The sequence below is a fragment of the Myxocyprinus asiaticus genome, chromosome 4 (assembly GCF_019703515.2).
Source record: "Myxocyprinus asiaticus isolate MX2 ecotype Aquarium Trade chromosome 4, UBuf_Myxa_2, whole genome shotgun sequence".
Lineage (NCBI taxonomy): Eukaryota > Metazoa > Chordata > Actinopteri > Cypriniformes > Catostomidae > Myxocyprinus > Myxocyprinus asiaticus.
In genome coordinates, this window is record NC_059347.1 from 56,909,278 (window position 1) to 56,926,372 (window position 17,095).

The 17,095-nt window shown below is 36.4% G+C and overlaps 2 protein-coding genes across 8 annotated transcripts in view; both read left to right on the top strand.

Moving 5' to 3' along the window:
- Positions 1–491: 491 nt before the first annotated feature.
- Positions 492–14,274, top strand: LOC127437935 (sesquipedalian-1-like). Of its 5 annotated transcripts, none has more exons than XM_051693108.1 (3): positions 507–558; positions 8,716–8,812; positions 10,034–14,274. In XM_051693108.1, exon 3 carries the CDS (start codon positions 10,054–10,056, stop codon positions 10,876–10,878), a length of 825 nt encoding a protein of 274 aa, XP_051549068.1. In that variant the 5' UTR covers positions 507–558; positions 8,716–8,812; positions 10,034–10,053; the 3' UTR covers positions 10,879–14,274. The 5 variants fall into 5 exon arrangements, with proteins under 5 accessions (XP_051549092.1, XP_051549068.1, XP_051549085.1 ...); XM_051693125.1 differs by lacking the exon at positions 507–558 and adding an exon at positions 611–695; XM_051693115.1 differs by lacking the exon at positions 507–558 and adding an exon at positions 8,292–8,318.
- A 2,737-nt stretch (positions 14,275–17,011) lies between these two features.
- Positions 17,012–17,095, top strand: part of LOC127437688 (SH2B adapter protein 3-like) — a 73,337-nt gene continuing 73,253 nt past the window's right edge. For 2 of the 3 annotated variants that reach the window (XR_007896592.1, XM_051692764.1), the window contains exon 1: positions 17,012–17,091. The gene's annotated coding sequence lies outside the window, so the exon portion shown is untranslated. The other variant, XM_051692773.1, reaches the window with a different exon arrangement.

Sequence of the window (17,095 nt, forward strand, 5' to 3'; positions counted from 1 at the left end):
ATGCCATTGTAGAAATTCACTATGCACAGTAAACCAGGATTAATTTAACCCATGAATGAAAGTGTCCAGTCACATGGCAGTTAATGAGATTAAGCGGGTAGTTTTCAACTGGTCATGTGATGCACTCTGAACTCTTTACCTCACATGAGTGGTCATGATTTTAAACATATGTTTAAAAATGACAGTTAATTTCTTTAGAAGTAAAACTTTTTAAATTAGAAAAAAATTGAATAATTACTGACTGCAGCTTTAAAATATGCATTTTTATGTATTTATTTATTTTTGTTAAATATTACTCAATTTAATTGGCATAAAATTAAAATGCGCAAATTTTAATATAATATAATAATCATTTAATTATGCACAGTTTCCCTTAACATGTGTGAGAGAGGTGGGGAAAGGTTATAATCTTTATAATACACTTATTTATGATTATATTGAAAAGCTCGCGAACATCTGCTGTTACCAGAGAGATTCCAGCAGCGTCACGTGATCAGTCGGGAAAGGAAGAATGAAGAGAGAAAAACTGTCTGCTGGCGTCCGTCAACACACTTAAAGGCAGGTTAAACATCGACATATGATCGAAACGACGCTGTACATCTCTCAAACCTTTGTGTTTACGAGTTACTCTGGCGTTGTAACGCGGCTTTAATAGTTTTACGCTAGTTAAAGCGCTGAATTTGATGGCTGTAATGGTAAGCAAACTGCTCGAGCTCCGAGGATAACAAAGACTACTATAAATCGCATTTACTTGATTTATGTAATTATTGTGCTTGTAGTTCAAGTTTTCCTTAGTTTACGAAAACAAACGAGTTTGGCAATGTTAGATCAGCTTTTTAAAAGCTCATTAGTCGTTGTTAAGCCATGCATGTGTGCTACAGATTTGATCTGGCTCATATTTCTACAGCATTCTCATGTTTGCTGGACATTCAGTTAAATATTTTACTTTCACTTTTTTATTTTTGAACCCATACTGATTAAAAGTAGTTGCTGGATCACTGAAACTTTAGTTGTGAGCTGTTGAGTCGCTAACAATGTGTGTACCGTGATACAGTGGTGGTATCATATAGGAATACCATAGTTCTTTGATATGTATCGTGATATTCATGCATCATGGTATTTACATGGTTGTTCCAGCGTACTTCAAAAGATACCAGGGTATTGCTATCATGATGGTGTTCAGAAACCATAGTAATAGCATGCCACTTTGTGTTGGGCTTTGTGAGTTGGATAGATAACAAAAAAGATCAAAAGAGATATATATGCAGGGTTGGGAGGGTTACTTTTGAAATGTATTCCACTACAGATTACAGAATACATGCTGAAAAATGTAATTTGTAACATATTCCGTTAGATTACTCAAGATCAGTAACGTATTCTAAATACTTTGGATTACTTCTTCAGCACTGGTAGATTTTTTCACTTGTTTTGACTATAAAAACTCTGCCAGTACAGTAAGACAAAATACACATGTTAAAAATACATTCTCTGAAAAACCGAAATATTTTATGCAGTGTTGTTTCTAAAACAAGATTAATCAAATTGATCTTGTTTTAAGGATTTTTAGATATTTTTACAGGAAAACAATACAAAAATTATTATCAAGAATACAGTTTTTGCCCTGATATCAAAGGTCTTATAGAAAAATAGAAATGATGATCTAACGTGAATTTTCTTGATAAAAAAATATGATTGTGCCTAGTAACATGTGCATGTAAAATGGCTAGAAATAGCATTTTATCTTAGTGTAAAGCTGACAATTTACACAAGGTTTATTTCTATTTCTTCTGCTCCAAACTTACTTCAAACGTACTTCTCTGTCTGCTCGCATGAATGTAACACATCATAAGAAAGTGTTTCACCGCTGTTCAAACGCTCTTTGGATCACATCATTTATATGTATAAATGTTTTCCATCTGAAAGGACTAAATATTAAATGAAACAAATGACAATAAAATGCAAAGTAATCTCTTCAGTAATCAAAATACTTTTTGAATGTAACTGTATTCTAATTACCAATGATTTAAACTGTAACTGTAGTGGAATACAGTTACTTATATTTTGTATTATAAATACGTAATCCCGTTACATGTATTCCGTTACTCCCGACCCTGTATATAAAGCTACCATATTCACTCTTTTCAAGCAAAAAACAGGCATGTTAGGAACAATAGATCAAATGTTCAGTTAGTATTTAGACACTTTCTGGTTGTCAGACATGAATGGCACATTAGTGGTGCATAATGTGACCAGTTGGTTAAAAGTCATTGTTTTGAGAAAAGGTCTGGAATAATTTGTAATGACATCACTTAGTTTGATACTGTGTTATCTAACGCAAAAACATTTTTAAGTCTGGCTTAAAGGGATAGTTCACCCTAAAAAGGAAAAGTCTCTTATCACCTTCATGCCATCCCAGATGTGTATGACTTTCTTTCTTCTGCTGAACACAGGGGCGGACTGGGAAGAAAATTCAGCCTGGGATTTTACATAGAAACTGGCACAAAAGCTGTAGGGTTGCTGTCCTTTTCTGCATATCGTGGCGCCATTTTGTGGCCGGCCCACTGGGAAAAGTCCCGGTTCTCCCAATGGCGAGTCCGCCACTGGCTGAACACAAATATTTTTAGAATTAATTCAAGCACAGCCAAGCATTTTTCTGATGCCTACATTTTTTTTCTCCACTTGCATGTACTGTAGTCTCCCCCTTCATGTTTTGGTTGCGATGAGCTGGTGTGCCTGTTTAATTCAGTCTGTGGTCATATCCTATAGCTCATATTAAAGCTAAAAAACTTGAAAACAAGAGCAAAGCCCTGGCTCAGGAAAGACACTCGTGTTCTTAGATAGGAGTGGCAGAAGGGAGAGAAGATAAACTCCAAGTATAATATGAAATCTTGAGGGACAGCATACTTAACTACCAGCACACTGTTAAAGCTGCCAGAGCAAATTATTTCTCTGATTTAATCTCCAAAAGTGCTGATAGTCCAAAAAATCCTATTCGGTACTATGAACACAGTACTTAATCCTGTTGTCACCTCATTTCCTGATCCAACCCCTGCTGCCTGTGAATTCTTTTTTGGAGGTTTTTCATCAACAAAACTGATGTCATAAGATCTGGCATCTCTCCCTCTCCACTAGACTTTACTGAGGTAACTTCAATTTCATTTACTCAAATTTCACACTGTGCAACTCTCTCAACTGGTAGATACCATGTGACACATGAAGCCTGCTTCCTGTTCTATTGATGTTGTTCCTCCACATCTTCTTGTGGAAGCACTAGACACTATTGGTCCCAGCATATTGTCTATAGCCACGGTTTTCAAACTGGGAGGCGCGCATCCCCAGGGGGGTGCCAGAGCATGTCAGGGAGGCATAGAGACTGATGATAAATTCACCAAGTGAAATCAAAACATACATAAATACTGTAAAAATGAAGTGTGAAGATAAATGAAAATGATTAGCTTAATAGACCATAGCTCTATGGCACTATAACATTGTTAATGTCGTGAACGCATGCATATCATGCAAGAGTGCATCAATTTACCGGTTTCCTTGGCTCTCGCTCAAAACTGGATGCTAGCTCTCAGATATGAAATCGCTGCTCTATGAAATCTCCCTGCTCTCGCTCAGTGTGTGTGCGACAGTGCGCGCTCAAAACGTTTCATATGCATTCGCAAATCTGTTTTAGGATGTGTTCACACTTGTAGTTCGGTTCTCTTGGTCAGGTCCAAAAAAGAAAATGATAGATTTAGTCCTGGTTCGCTAAGCGTTCACACTGGCATTTTAACACCGAAGCTTAAGATACAAGGATAAGGTCACAACCTGATTGGACAGCTTTTATGACGTATATTGTACGACGGAACTTGCCGAACAACCAAAACAATGCTGGCTGCTGGGCTAAATGTGCTCGTTGGACCCAATTTCCCTTAACCTATCACCTGAACATTTTGAACACTTGAGCATTTTTGTGCGTTTTTTCCAGTATATTGGAAATATGCTCATTGGACCAAATGTTAATAAGGAACTTTACCTCCTCATTGCTCCATGTTTGCCCTCTACTCATTTTGTTTTGCGTACACCACTCTTACCGCTCTTTCTACATTATCGAATCACGTGATTTTTAGGGTCGCATCTTGTGACATCACATCCTGTTGTTGGTCCGTTTAGACGTTTTTGGTTCATGCTGCATTCATATATCAGACAAACCGCACCAGAGTTCATTTGGAAGCGGACCGAGGCCCATTATTCAGGGGGTCTCGGTCCGCTTGATTGGTGCACACCAAGTTTCGGATGGCAGTGTTCACACTTGTTCAAATGAACCGCACTAACAGAGCAACCGCACCAGAGTTCGTTTGGAAGCGGACCGAGGCCCATTATTCAGGGGGTCTCGGTCCACTTCTTTGGTGGACACCAAGTTTCGGATGGCAGTGTTCACACTTGTTCAAATGAACCGCACTAACAGAGCAATCACACCAGAGTTCGTTTTAATTGAACCAAACCTGCCAAGTGTGAACACACCCTTAAAGCCACACAGCTCTAAGTTTGTTCATTCATATAAATATTCTGCCTCTGCAGATGTGTTATATCAAGGGAGAAAAGATACCGGAGTTTGAGTAATCAACTCAACATTTGTGCCAGTATTTATTTTTTTTATTTTGTTTTGTGAGAAATGCAGCATAGGCCTAATACATGGTTAAATTCGTATTGTAAGAACGATAGGCTATTCTGATGCTCGCTGATGATGTAAGTGGACGATGTAAGTGTATAGGATGCAGAAACAAAATCACGATGTGTCCATTATAACGAGTTCATCTGGATATCGGGTCGATGTGTCTTCATGTGTTTGAGACAAGTGCAGTTTCATATTTGGACGCAGATTGGCTCATGTGATGCAAGTTTTTCACAGATAAACTTCATAGGCTAAAACAGTTAAGTACTTCCATTGTCATGAGGACAAACTGTATTTTTTATGAAAATAATGCAAAATATGGTTTCATATTATTAAAAAAAATATATATATTTTTTTAGCCGTTTATCATGCATCTGTGTATAACGCATTGCCAAATGAGTCTGTCAGATTGAATTAAAGGTTATTGATCATGATTGGTGAATTGCTCCAACACCTGAAATAAAATACATTTTGATATTACACTAGAGGACAATACCTGAAATAACCTCAAATAAGTGGCCAGAATGTACCTGCTGTTTTATATTTATATATATATTTTTTTACATTTAGCATAGGCTATGTTATTTATTATTTACTTTGCTATTGTAAAGGCCTATATGACATTTTCTCAGAGGGGGATTTACTGTCCAAGACTTTGAAAACCCCTGGGTAGGGTTGCTCCAGCTGTGCAGAACGTCTCACTTAAGTTGAGATGTAAAGTTCACACTAAGGGCTTAGTAACTACTAGTTAGTTTGTAACTAATTCAGTGCTTAATTTGGTTGCACAACCTGTTCTTAAGGCAGGACTTAACTAGTAGGTCGTAAGCTCTCCATAAAGTAATGTTTAATTGCATAATATGACGTTTACCTGTATTTATGCAATAAGCACCCATCAAATTTGTACTCAGACGTGTTAAAAAGCTGTGAATTTCAGTTTGATCTTATGGTTGATGTTCAAACCTTGTTTGCTCACGTAACTGTTAGCTGTAATAAATTATATCCCCATTAAAATATGATATGTAATAAAACAAGATTTCATTAATGATATAGGCTATTTAGCTTATGTAAATAACAATATTCAGTAACTATCTAAATTGAATTAGGGATAATAAATAAATACTAATACAACAGGCTGGAAAAATAGACATTTATTCATTTTAATACCTATCTTTAAAATACAGTGACCTGAAAAAGGGCCATTTCTTTTTTTGCTGAGTTTATATGCTTCTTTTAGGTGCTATTCTTCACAGACACAACATCTCACATCAGGGACTAAAAACGAAATGTTTTTCATTTCGGTTCGTTCAGAGCAAAAACTGTATTTTTCGTTCCGGTTCAGAAGTTCTGTAGCCTTCTTTCTAAAAGGTTACTAATGTTCTTTTTAAAATGATAGTACTTTGCGCTAATTGGTGGGTGAAATATCAATTGCAGTGTTGCCAGATCTTGCAAGAGAAACAAGCAACATGGTCTGGAAAAACAAGCCCAAAATAAGCATTTTTTTTTCAAGTGTGGTGAATTGATCGCATAGAAATCATAAGCAGTTAATTAACAGTTAAGTATAATTTTACTGTATTTACAGATCTACTTCTCAGTCAAAACCTGGCAGCATCAAATCTGTATTAATGCATCATATCTAACATTAATTCAGTGTAGACTTGGAAACAACTGAGAAATGTACTTTTTACCTCTAATAATGTTTTCCTTGTATCTGAATTAGCCGTGCATGTATATTGTATGTAGTTTTTATACATAGTTGTTAAAAAGGTCTTCATTCAGAGAATGCGACATCCATAACGGGCAATTAGGCAAAGAAATGTGTGATGCAGCAGTTTCCTTCAGGATCAAAGCAAATTTGTCATTTTTTTTTTTTAGCAACATGAAGTGGTGTAGTTCCAAAAATATTCTTTGATAAACGCTTTGGCCTTTGGTTTCATGAAAAAATTATCGGAACATAATTAACAGGTTATAACTGGTTACCAGCATTTTAAAATAAAGTTTTCACTCCAGAACAATTGAAAATCACTTTGTTACGGTTTTCAGTTATATTTTGCTAAAACTTCTGTTTGTTTTCATTTCTGTTCCATGAACCGTTTTTAGTCCCTGTCTCATATCATTGCTATGCAGATGACACTCAGCTCTATCTTCCGATAGAATCAAATGATGTCTCTGCCTTACAATCTTTGTTTGATTGTCTTGAGGACATTAAAAGCTGGATGGAAGCCAACTTTTTTACAGTTAAACAAATCTAAGACAGAAGTCCTAGTTTTTGGCCCTTCTAATTCCATTACAATGGTAACCAGAAATTTGAGACCTTTATCTTCAAATGGGTGTTTCTCAATCCTCTCTGTCACGCCTTCAGCTGGTTCAAAATGCTGCTGCTAGGCTTCTGACTGGGACCAGAAAAAGAGATAGTATCTCTCCAGTGCTGGCTTCTCTCCACTGGCTTCCTATCCAATACAGGATCCAGTTCAAAGTTTTAATGTTTGTTTACATGGGCTTGCATGGTCTGGCACCTGAGTACATTTCTGGGTTAATTTCTCTGCATCAGTTCTCTAGACCAGTGGTTTCCAACCCTGTTCCTGGAGGCCCCCCAACACTACACATTTTGGATATCTTCCTAATCAAACACACCTGATTCAACTCATCAGCTCGTTAGTGGAGACTCCAAGACCTGAATTGGGTGTGTCAGAAAAGGGAGATATACAAAATGTGTAGCGTTGGGGAACCTCCAGGAACGGGGTTGCATGGGAACCATTGCTCTAGACCTTTACGGACATTAAATAGTTTACGGTTAACTGTTCCCAGATCAAGATTAAAATTGAAGGGTGACCAAGCCTTTTCAGTTGCAGCACCAAGGCTTTGGAATAAGTTACCTTTACATATTAAGTCTGCTCCAAATCTTGATGATTTTAAATCACTTCTTAAAACGCACTTGTTTGTTTTAGCATTTGATACGTTGCAATTGTAACATTATTAGTCTTACTGTTTTGTGTATTGTTTTATCTCCTTTTGTGAATGTTTTGTTCTGGTATTATTGTAATGCAAACCTTACTTTTTAACTAGTTTAATTGTACAGCACTTTGGCCAATAGTTGTTGTTTATAAATGTGCTATATAAATAAATGTGACTGACTGACAGAAGAATATTTATGCTCTGTTGGTCCATTCAGTGCAAGTGAATGGTGATCAGACCTTGAAATCTCCAATAATCACATAAAGGCTGCATAAAAGTAATCCATATGACTCCAGTGATTAAATCCATGTCTTCAGAAGTGATCTGATAGGCTTGGGTGAGAAACAGATCAATATTTAAGTCCTTTCTTACAATAAATCTCCACCTTTGTCCAGCCAGTCGGTACCAGTAGGTGGCGAAATGCACAAAGAATGTGAATCATCAAAAAACAAAAGAAGCATGAGGAAGTGAAAGTGGACTTTTATTGTAACCCATACCTATCATATCGCTTCTGAAGACACGAATTTAACCACTGGATTTGTATGGATTATTTTATGCTGCCTTGATTTGCTTTTTGGAGCTTCAAAATTCTGGCCACCATTCTCTTGCATTGTATGGACCTTCAGAGCTGAGATATTCTTAAAAATCTTTGTTTGTATTCAGCAGAAGAAAGAAAGTCATACACATCTGGGATGGCATGAGGGTTAGTAAATGATGAGAGAATTTTCATTTTTGGGTTGACTATCCCTTTAATTGTCCAAGTACTTTTTAGGGCCACTGTACATGGGGATTAGTATAATATAATTGGGATTATGATGCCAGTATACAATATTCTGCTTTACCTATGCCAGTCAGTGCCCATGAAGCATGGCATCACTGAAGAAGTCTCGATGGAAAACCAAAGACTCTTTGTCACGTGGTTTTGGCTCTACATCTGATTCATGGACAGTTTAGTCATAAGCCACAGAACTTTATGATACTTTTTAAGAAAGAGGAATTTGCTTCATTTAAATCAGGTCTAATGTGTAAAGTGGGATGTACCAGTGTGAATTACACCTCAGTCATTGACTGTATGTGGTGGCTGTTGTGTTGATTTTCAGTGGAAGAATGGAATGGAGATACTTCACTTGTGCTGGTGTTTTGATTGAAGGCAGGAAGCTTTCCTCTTGTGAAGGGTTGACAGATCAGTTTTGAACGGTGAGCACAAACATATAAAGCTTCCCACAGCATCTAAATATCTTATGATTGATTCAAGGGCTGAGCAGTATAGCTAACACATCTCAATATTTATGTATTTGCTCTGAAAGGCCTTTAAATGGTGACTTTTTTTTAATAAGACAGACCAAAAAGTCATTGTTGGGTAGTAGATCCTAACTGTTCAATTCAAGAAGTAGAGTAAAAATCAAGTCTGGTTAAATCAATAATCAAGGTTTTCCTCAATTTTTTACTAACTGTACTCTGTGTAATGTTTCATTTTACACTGTTTTGCTGATGTTTGAATCCATTGAAATAGACATTTTGAACTGACTAAAATTACCAACTCTAACACCATTTGCTAAAGTTTGAATCAAATCATTTAAATGGCCAGTTTTAACTGATTCAAATGACCAACTCTAATGCCATTTTGCTGAAGTTTGAATCAGTTCATCGAAATGGCCAGTTTGAGTTATTCAGATAACTAACTCTAACACCATTTTGGTTTGAATCAGTTCAGTGAATTGAGCAGTTTGAACTGATTCAGATGACCAACTCTAACACTGTTTTGATGAAGTTTGAATCAGTTCAGTGAATTGGACACTTCGATCTGATTCAGATGACCGACACTAGCACCATTTTGCTAAAGTTTAAACCAGTCATTGAAATGACCAATTTGAACTGATTCATAATGACCAATTCAGCACCATTTTGCTTAAGTTTGAATCAAATCATTGAAATGCCCAGTTTGAACTGATTCAGTTGACCAACTCTAATGCTGTTTTGCTTAAGTTTGAATCAACTCATTTAAATTGCCAGTTTGAACTGATTCAAATGGCCAATTCTAATGCAATTTCTAGCTGATGTTTACTTTAGTTCATTGAAATGACCAGTTTGAACTGATTCAAATTACCAACTCTAACACCATTTCTGCAGAAGTTTAAATCAGAACTGCTTTTAAACTACCTGAACACTGCCTTAACGTTCTTATGAGACTAATTTCGAGAATAATCGCAAAATTATTCTAATAACACAATCTTTAGGAAACCTAATGGGCAAATAAAAAGAGAATTAAAATCATCATAGTAGTCACAATGTTGCCTAATTTTATATTGCCAGCAAAATCATCAAAAAATGCTAAATATTCAATTTATCACTCACCCCTATTGAATACCGTAAAAGTGTGTGTACTGTAAACTCATTTTCTATCGATTTCTATTTCAGAGACAGGTCTCCTCGCCATCATGAAGTTGAACGAGAGAAGTGTGGCACATTACGCCACGTGCAACTCTCCTCCAGACAAGACGGGCTTCCTCTTTAAGAAAGGGGAACGGAACACATCATACCACCGTCGCTGGTTCATTCTTAAGGGCAACATGCTCTTCTATTTCGAGGAGAAGGAAAGTCGAGAGCCGATCGGGGTAATCGTCCTCGAGGGGTGTACGGTGGAGCTCTGCGAGTCTGAATCTGAAGAGTTCGCCTTTGCCATTAAATTTGACTGCTTCAAAGCAAGAGTGTATAAGATGGCTGCAGAGAGCCAGGCTGCTATGGAGTCATGGGTCAAAGCACTATCACGGGCGAGTTTCGACTACATGCGGCTGGTCGTGAAGGAGTTGGAGAGGCAACTGGAGGAGGTACAAGGAGCAAGATCTTCACAGGGGAAAAACAAGGCAAAGAAACACCCGCCACAAGTGCAGGGAAGAAGAGCAACAGGTTTCCGAACTGCCACCCCATCAAGTCAGAACGTTGCCATAACGGGGCCTTCACAGCTTCATGGACAAACAGAAGAGGAGTTGTCCACTTTAGGGAGTTCTTGTAGGGAAAATGAGGCATCTTGGAGCAAGCCCGCCAGTGTGGCTAACGGTGTCAGCGAGGGTTGCGTCTGGGTTGGGGACTGCAGTGGGAGGGGCGATGGAGTCAGACCACCTCCAGTTCCTCCTCGGAGGAAGGCCAGCGGCGGGTCACAGGAGAGCCCCGTTTCACCCGGCACAGGGTGTTTCTCCAAACTACACGACTGGTATGGGAAAGAGGTGGCTGAACTTCGAATAGAGTGGCTTCAGAGTCAGTAAAGCCGCCAAGCCTTGAATGTGCCAGAGGGGAAGGTGGATGGGAGCATCTGCTAGAGACTCGACCCAAAATATTCATCCCCACACATAATGTTGGGTTACAGTGTTTGGTGCAATCTCAGTTGAGAGCTTTCTCTGACTTTCAAATTAGATTGGTACTCTTTTGTTAGTAGGAGAGCAGAGATAGTAGGCCAAATAAATCTATAAACTGAGAGAGATTGATGCATCAGAATGTTAAACACTTGTTGGACAGCTTGTTTTTAGACAATTGAAACAAGACCAAGACATTTCTTTAAAGGAGTAGTTCACACAAAAATGAAAATTATGTCATTTACTCATCCTCATGTCATTCCAAACCCAAATGACTTTCTCTCTTTTGTGGAACACAAGGAGATATTTTGCAGAATGTTTTTCCCTCCATACAATAAAAGTGAATGAAAAGCACCATAATATTAGATAGGGGTGTAATGGTACATAGAAGTCACGGTTGGGTACGTACCTTGGTTTTGGGGTCACGGTTCGATACGAGTTCGGTACAACAGGAAAAAGCAACAAATCCCAAATGCTAGGTTTCTTTTCATTTATTTTGAACAGACAGTAGTGCAAATTACAGTTTGTTCCACTTAACGGCATTTAGTCCCCCCTGAGGTAGTTGGTACAGTACAGCCTCCTTTAGTGTATTAAGCACTAAGCAGTAAACAGAATGCACTCTTGCATAGGCCATATTTTTTTGTAGGGTTGATAAAAAAACAAAAGGTATTTGGTCACAATCAGCTACAAAACTGAAAAGCATCTCTTGTGTTATAAAAGTACAAAATAAATAGAATAATGAAAAATAAAACTTGTGCATTAGGAGAAGCCATTCTTGTTTTGGGTTGGTGCATGGATGGTCTCTTCTACTTTTTTTTTTTTTTTTTTTTTTTTCCCTGTTGTGGCCTTTAGCAAACAGTGTTGCATTACTGCGCGCGCCCCCTTCTGGATTGGAGTGGATCGCCTGTGACTGACTCGGATGTATTCTTCGTGTTCCACAAAAGAAGGAAAGTCACATGGGTTCGAAACAACATGAAGGTGAGTAAATGATGACAGAATTATTCTTTTAAGCCTTGCACTTAACTTCATCTTGAGACTTTCCTAGAACCTCATGTTGAAGTGTCATTATTTTACTTGCCATTTCTGTTTCATTTTATTTGATGTTTTAAATGAAGGTCTTCCATTACAATATTGGAAATTTCCTTTTTGGTCTTGGTAAAAAGAAAAGCGGTACAACATCCATGTTTTCGTTATCAAAAATACCATGAATGTTATGTTAAAGGTACATTACGGATTCAATACAAGTTAAGCTCAATGGACAATATTTGTGGCATTAATATCGATTACCACAAAAAGTAATTTCTACTTATTCCTTTTCTTTAAAAAAAGCAGAAATCTGTGTTCCAGTGAGGCATTTACATTGGAAGTGCATGGGGCCAATCCGTAAATGTTAAAATACTCACTGTGTCAAAAGTATAGCCACAAAACAAATAATATGCATGTTAACATGATTTTAGTGTTATAAAATCGCCAACTAACCTTTTCAACTTCATTGCCTGGAACAGTAGTCTGCTGCAAGAACGACAATTTAAACAACTTTACATCTCAAATAATACACAAGTTTTAACAGAAGAATTAATCTAAGTGCTTTTATAAAATAATAAGCTTAATATTTATGCCTTTAAACCCTCTCAAATTTGGCCCCATTCACTTCCATTGCAAGTGTCTCACTGGAACCTAGATTTTTATTTTAAAGGCAAAATTCATTTTTGTGGTAATAAGCATCATGCATCAAATGCTGAGCTTCACTTTATTGAACCCGGAATATTCCTTTAAGATGCCAGAGCTGGTCTGTGGCAAATGTAATAATTTTAACATTATTAAAAAACAATATTTTGAATAACAGCACAAAATGTTAAACCTATTACAAGAATAATACAATTATGTTATGCAAATGTCTTTTGTCAAAAGTTAGTGCTCTGTGAGGAGATTTTAAATGAAACCTGCCAATTCATAAATGCCATGATTATTTTCAGGGATGCAAACTACTCGCCTTTTCTAAGATAATTTGCCTGTATTTTAGGTAAAATTTTCTACATTTTACTTTTAAAAACAACTTGAGAGGGGTACTTTAGGATTAAACAACAAACAAATAAACTGTAATATACCGGTGAAACAACTGCTATGACTTTATCTCTTTTTCTTTTTTTTTTGTTTATCTCTCATGAGTTTGTAATATTGTCTTAGACAATGGACCAAACTAGCCAGTTCATAATTTATCTTTGGGGGATCATGCCAAGACATATGGAAGCTGTGATTGAAAATCAGGGTTATTCCAGCAAATATTGATTTCTGAACTCTTCCTAAGTTAAAACATTAGTATCGTGTTGTTTAAAAACGAACATGAACTTGTTTTCTTTGCATTATTCACGGTCTGAAATCTTTTTTGTTATTTTGACCAGTTGTCATTTTCTGCAAATATATGCTCTAAATGACAATAATTTTATTTGGAATTTGGGAGAAATGTTGTCAGTACTTTATAGAAAAAACTAAACATTTTCATTTTACTCGAACACATACCTATAAATAGTAAATCCAGAGAAACTGATCTCTTAATTGTTTCCAGAGCTATATATATATATATATATATATATATATATATATATATATATATATATATATATATAATTTTTGTGTATATATTTTTGAGCACCTGCAATATACAGTAATTAATTTTTAGGCTAAGCTTTGCTGTGCTTAAACTTATATTATTGTTCTTGCCAATAAGTCAGTGCTTTGCCTTGCTTTAAACTGACCAAGTTTAGCCATCATCCTGTGACCAACTTTTAATACATTATAGAAAATACACAGACAGCTTTCAGAATAACGGCTTTTTGTAAATATGCTTTTATGCCCTTTTTAATGGTCAGGATTCATTTATACAGAGAGATGAACTGGTATGTTTTAAAGTTGGACATTGTGTGCAATCCTACAATCATATTTTGGGAGATTATAGACACTAAGTAGCATCCTATACAGGCCTACTGTTAAATACCACAATAAAAACAGAATCCTACTGCAATTAAGATAAAATAATTTTGGTTTTAATATTAACAGTTTTTGTATTAAAGTATTAATTGTTACATTACAGAACAGCTGCAATAAATGTTACTATACTGTGTACTTAATCTCATTACTGCTTGTATTCTATCAGCCTGCTCTGAATATTCGGTCAATACAGGCATTGAAATGAAATATGCTAAAACATTTGACTGTATTTGAAGGAAACAAGAATGTAACTACCACAATGTTTTCTGACCAGTCAAATAAAAAAGAACATCATAATAAAATGTGTTGTTTTTTTTTTTTTTTTTTAATCAAAGTGTGAACTTTCCCTATTCTGCCACAAGATGTCTCAAAAGGATTGTGTTGTGAAGTAGTTTTTTCTTTTTCTTTTTTTTCTTATCATAAAGACAGATTTATTACAAAGTTAATTCAAAGAAACCATGTCATTTTAAAATTACTCTATACTTAATGTACACAGTTTCATTTATGGTTAAAAATTTCACTGCATGGCGTTGCATTAACTTTTTTGTTTGGTTTCATAAGTAGTTTTCAGTGCTGGCACATGGATAATTAAAAAAATGTCCACATCGTTTTAAAAGATTGTGATATGATACGCATAGAAATGAGAAAAGTTGAAAAGATGACTATTTAAAATACAAAAGTGGAGGAGATTATTTTCTACACTGAGCGTACATTAAGATTCTTAATGTTTACTATCATAAATTGACTATTTCATATGATCTCACAGCTGCTTTAAATGGACATCACATTTGACTGAAGAAACTCCACTTAAAGGGATAGTTCACCCAAAAATGACAATTCTCTCATCATTTACTCACCTTCATGCCACCCTAGATGTATGACTTTCTTTCATCTGCTGAACACAAATTAAGATTTTTAGAAGAATATCTCAGCTCTGTTGGTCCATACAATGCAAGTGAATGGTGGCCAGAACTTTTAATCTCTGAAAAGCAAATAAAGGCAGCATAAAAGTAATCCATACGACACCAGTGGTTTAATCCATATCTTCAGAGATGTAATGATAGGTGTGGGTGAGAAACAAATCAATATTTAAGTCCTTTTTTACTATAAATTCTCCTCCTTGCCCAGGAGTTGGCAATATGCACAAGTCTTTGTTTGTGTTCTGCAGAAGCAGAAAGTCAAAGGCTGAGTTCGGAATGGCATCATACTTCCTCCACAAGTCTGGTTCATCCTTGGGAGCAATTTCCAAATGCCTGAAGGTAACCCGTTCATTTGTACAAACAATAGTACGCAAGTATAAACACCATGGGACCACGCAGCCATCATACCGCTCAGGAAGGAGACGCATTCTGTCTCCTAGAGATGAACGTATTTTGGTGTAAAAAGTGCAAATCATTCCCAGAACAACAGCAAAGGACCTTGTAAAGATGCTGGAGGAAACAGGTAAACAAGTATCTATATCCACAGTAAAACAAGTCCTATAGTGACATAACCTGAAAGGCTGCTCAGCGAGGAAGAAGCCACTGCTCCAAAACTGCCATAAAAATGCTAGACTACAGTTTGCAAGTGCACATGGGGACAAAGATCTTACTTTTTGGAGAAATGTCCTCTGGTCTATTGAAACAAAAATTAAACTGTTTGGCCATAATGACCATTGTTATATTTGGAGGAAAAAGGGTGAGGATTTCAAGGCGAAGATCACCATCCCAACCGTGAAGCATTGGGGGTAGCAGCATCATGTTGTGGGGGTGCTTTGCTGCAGGAGGGACTGGTGCACTTCACAAAATAGATGGCATCATGAGGAAGGAAAATTATGTGGATATATTGAAGCAACATCTCAAGACATCAGCCAGGAAGTTAAAGCTCGGTCACAAATGGGTCTTCCAAATGGCCATTGACACCAAGCATACCTCTGAAGTTGTGGCAAAATGGCTTAAGGACAAAGTCAAGGTACTGGAGAGGCCATCACAAAGCCCTGACCTCAATCCGGGCAGAACTGAAAGAGCATGTGCGAGCAAGGAGGCCTACAAACCAGACTCAGTTACACCAGTTTTGTCTGGAGGAATGGGCCAAAATTCCAGCAACTTATTGGGAGAAGCTTGTGGAAGGCTACTCAAAACATTTGACCCAAGTTAAACAATTTAAAGGCAATGCTACCAAATACTAACAAAGTGTATGTAAACTTCTGACCCACTGGGAATGTGATGAAAGAAATAAAAACTGAAATAAATCAATCTCTCTACTATTATTCTGACATTTCACATTCTTAAAATAAATTAGTGATCCTAACTGACCTAAAATAGGGAATGTTTTCTACGATTAAATGTAAGGAATTGTGAAAAACTGAGTTTAAATGTTTTTGGCTAAGGTGTATGTAAACGTCCGACTTCAACTGTATCAATATAAGCAAAACACATATGAAATATATGTTCATATATGGTTTTCACTGATATAAAAGTCACATACTTGTACACACACACACACACACATATATGCTACAAAAATTTTCTTTTTTAATATATTATTATATTATATATAATTATTAAATTAGTATATTTTAATTTATGTTTCATAAATGTATTTGTATATTTCCCAAATAGTAGTGGAAATTAACACATATACTCCAACGTATATGAACTCAAGTCATTTTTATTTGTATAGCGTATATATAATATGAATCATATCATGGATTTGAAATTAAGAAATTATACAAAATCACCTGTTGTTTCCAAAATCTTGATGTTGAAAAAAAAAAAAAAAAGTTCATGTACATGTTATTTGTCAAGTTCCCTTTATTGCAGTCGTACGATCAGTTTCTCTGAAGATAAATTAGTCCACGCATAAATAATCATTACGACCTGGTTGTAATGGTGAATAAGTAAAAATGAACGTTCTTCCAAATTCAGTCACAAAAGACTACACTGATGACGCCAAGGGACTTTTATTTTTCCGGAAGCCCGGTGTGTCTCGCCACATCAAGGGTTTTTGTCGCTTGTTGTCGCTGTGTCCATGGAAAGTTTTTTTTTTTTTTTTTTTTTTTTTTTTTTTTTCGCGCTCGCGGCTCCTTCCTGAAAGTTTACGCAGGGCTGTAGTTGCACGCATCCATCATGACAGAGAAAGTAACGGACATTTGGGCTGGTAG